This window comes from Merops nubicus, unplaced genomic scaffold (genome assembly GCF_000691845.1).
Source record: "Merops nubicus isolate BGI_N331 unplaced genomic scaffold, ASM69184v1 scaffold3140, whole genome shotgun sequence".
Lineage (NCBI taxonomy): Eukaryota > Metazoa > Chordata > Aves > Coraciiformes > Meropidae > Merops > Merops nubicus.
In genome coordinates, this window is record NW_008584659.1 from 1 (window position 1) to 2884 (window position 2884).

Below are 2884 nucleotides of genomic sequence, written 5' to 3' on the forward strand. Positions count from 1 at the left end.
ACAGGCAGGGATTGAAGCGCTCCGTTGTTTTTTGGCAGGCCATCACGAACCCCGGCTGGAACCCCAACACCTTCAACAATGACATCACCCTGCTGAGGCTCTCCTCCCCCGCCCAGCTGGGACCCCGCGTGTCCCCCGTCTGCCTGGCCCCCGCCAACCTCAACCTGCCCAACAACCTCCAGTGCGTCACCACCGGCTGGGGACGTGTCAACCCCAACTGTACGTACGCTGAGGAGGGCTCTGTGTGCCGTGGCCAGCCACCCAGGGTGGCTCTGTGGGGATCCTGGGGCACCCGAGGGGGTAGCACCTCCTGTGCACAAGGGGAAGGGCGAGGCGAGTGGTCGAGTGACCCTGGATGGACACGTAAGCACATGCTGGTGCCCAGCAGGGGTGTTGGAGTGTGCCTGAACTCTAGGAGGGACTGTGCCCAGGTACAAGGTTGTCTTCACTTGGGCTTACCCCAGTCCATTGGCACAGAGCAGGAAGGTACTTTCCATAGCAGCACCCACATATTTGGGGGCACCCCTAGGAGCTTGCCCAGGGTGCCCGTGCGCTCCCAAATGGCCCAGGAGATGCGCAGACACTGGAGCACACCGGGCTGTATCAGAACTGTGGCCAGCAGATGGAGAGGGGATTCCGCCCCTCTACTCTGCTCTGGTGAGACCTCCCTGGAGTGCTGTGTCCACCTCTGGAGAAGTCAGCACATGGAGGACATGGACCTGTTAGAAAGGGTCCAGAGGATGGCTACAAAAATGACCTGAAGGCTGGAGCACCTCTCCTACGAGGCCAGGCTGAGAGAGCTGGGGTTGGTCAGTCTGGAGAAGAGAAGGCTCTGGGGAGACCTTTTTGCAGCCTTCCTTCCCCACAGGAAAGCTGGGGAAGGACTGTTTACAAGGGCTTCTTGTGACAGGATGAGGAGCAATGGTTTTAGACTAGAGCAGGGGAGACTTAGATTAGACATTAGGAGGAAGTTCTTCACTACAAGGGTGGTGAAGGCCCCATTTCTGGAAACATTCCAGGTCAGGTTTGACGTGATTCTGAGCAACCTGCTCTAGTTGCAGATGCCCCTGCTCAGTGCAGGAGGGTTGGACTAGACGACCTATTGAGGTCCCTTCCAACTGAAAGCATTCCATGATTCTATGACAGTGTTTCTTTCCCACAGCCCAAGCCTTGGCAACGTACCTGCAGCAGGTGACCCTGCCTGTGATCTCCCCGAGCCAGTGCATGCAGTACTGGGGCAACCGCATCACCAACGCCATGGTCTGTGCTGGCGGCGTCGGAGCCTCCTCCTGCCAGGTATGGAGCCGAGTGCCCACTGCCCCACAGGGAGGCTGGACGAGGAGGAGGAGGAGGATGACACATGGGGGTCTTACATCTGCGGAGCTGGAGATCTAACCTCCAGCACCCATCCGTGTCCAGGAGACCCGGTAGCCAGGGTGGCAGGGACCCGTTTGGAGCCCGTGCCAGGACCACCGAGCATGAGACATGTTCTCCACAGGGTGACTCTGGCGGACCTCTGGTATTCCGGAACGGGAACACCTGGACCCTGATCGGCATCGTCTCCTTCGGAACCACCGACTGCAACGTCCGCACGCCGGCTGTCTACACCCGCGTCAGCTACTTCCGAAACTGGATCGACTCCATGGTCGCTCAGGGTTAGAGCCTGTGCCGGGGGGACCCCGTCGCTGGGCACTGCTCCCAGCACGGTCAGCTCGGCAGAGGAGCTGGGACTGAGGCGCCCACCTCGGAATAAAGCGTCACCTTTGGCTCCTGCAAATGCTGCCTTGGGCTCCTTTCCTCTCGCCACGCAGCCTGGGGTGGAAGGTGCGCTGGGGAGCCTCAGCACCCTGTGGCTGGGTGCTCCTCTCCTGTAGCCCATCAGCTCCCAGAGCTGGAGCTTGATGCCCAGATGGGAGGAGGTGTGGAAGGCAGGACAGATGCACGGGCACAGGGGGAGCAGGGCTGGCTGCAGCTTAGGGGGTCTTCAAGCACAGTGATCTCCACCAGCCCAGAGACCACCATATCACAGGATGGGTGATGTTGCCTGAGGAGGCCTTGCCACCAGCCCGGGTGTGAGGTCTCCAGCACCAGCTCCCCCAGGAAAGGGATGGTGGAGCTCGCTGGGTTCTACATGAGCAAGCGCTTCTTGTTTGCAATGGAGGGATGGGTGCTGGTGGGCACACAGCTCTTAGAAGATCCCTGCTCCCAATCTAAAGCTGTAACTTTGGTGAGAGCCGGGGAACACGGAGCTGAAAGGCAAAAAACCAACAGCAGCTTCAGCTCTTTGGGAAGGTGGAGAGGGGTGGCCAGAAAACAGGACCCTGCCTCACACACACAGATCTGCCAGGTAACAGAGCGGGAAGCTCAAGGCCACCCCAAAGGAAAACCTGGAGCTGCAAATCAAATTCAAGGCCAGGTGACAGGTTTTTGGTGGAACACGCTGTTTGCACCCAAACAGGTTCTTGAGACAGAGGCAGGTGCAAAAAAAGATAAGTTTTGTGTTCACGCATGGACGGTGGATTAAAACCCGGTTCCTGGCACCTCCAAACACAGCCAGTCACGAGGACACTGTGGAGAGGAGCAGTTTTAAAAAAGAAATAGCTGCTCAAATACAGCCCAGGGCTGATAAGTTTTAGTCAGGTTGGATAAAACTTCGTTTTAGGCCCATTCTGCAGGAAGCAATGGGAGTCAGCTTCAGCAGGCAGCTGGGGTTCGCAGAGACACCCGTGAAGCTGCTGGCTTGGACTCCCTTGCCTTGGGAATCCTCACCCGGGACCCAGGGGACAAGGTCATGGAGACCGAGCTCCTTGTGGATGTCCCCTAAGGCTGGTGGTAGCAGCTGCACCGGTACACACTGGTCCTACCAGTCCGCTGTGACATTTAG

At 58.4% G+C, this 2884-nt stretch overlaps 1 protein-coding gene across 1 annotated transcript; it reads left to right on the plus strand.

Annotated features, from left to right (window-relative positions):
* Positions 1-32: 32 nt before the first annotated feature.
* Positions 33-1660, plus strand: CTRL (chymotrypsin-like; the record flags this gene model as incomplete). Its single annotated transcript, XM_008944825.1, has 3 exons — positions 33-219; positions 1163-1296; positions 1499-1660. Coding segments are annotated over 3 exons (483 nt in total), but the record flags the coding sequence as incomplete, so codon positions are not given.
* Positions 1661-2884: the final 1224 nt, after the last annotated feature.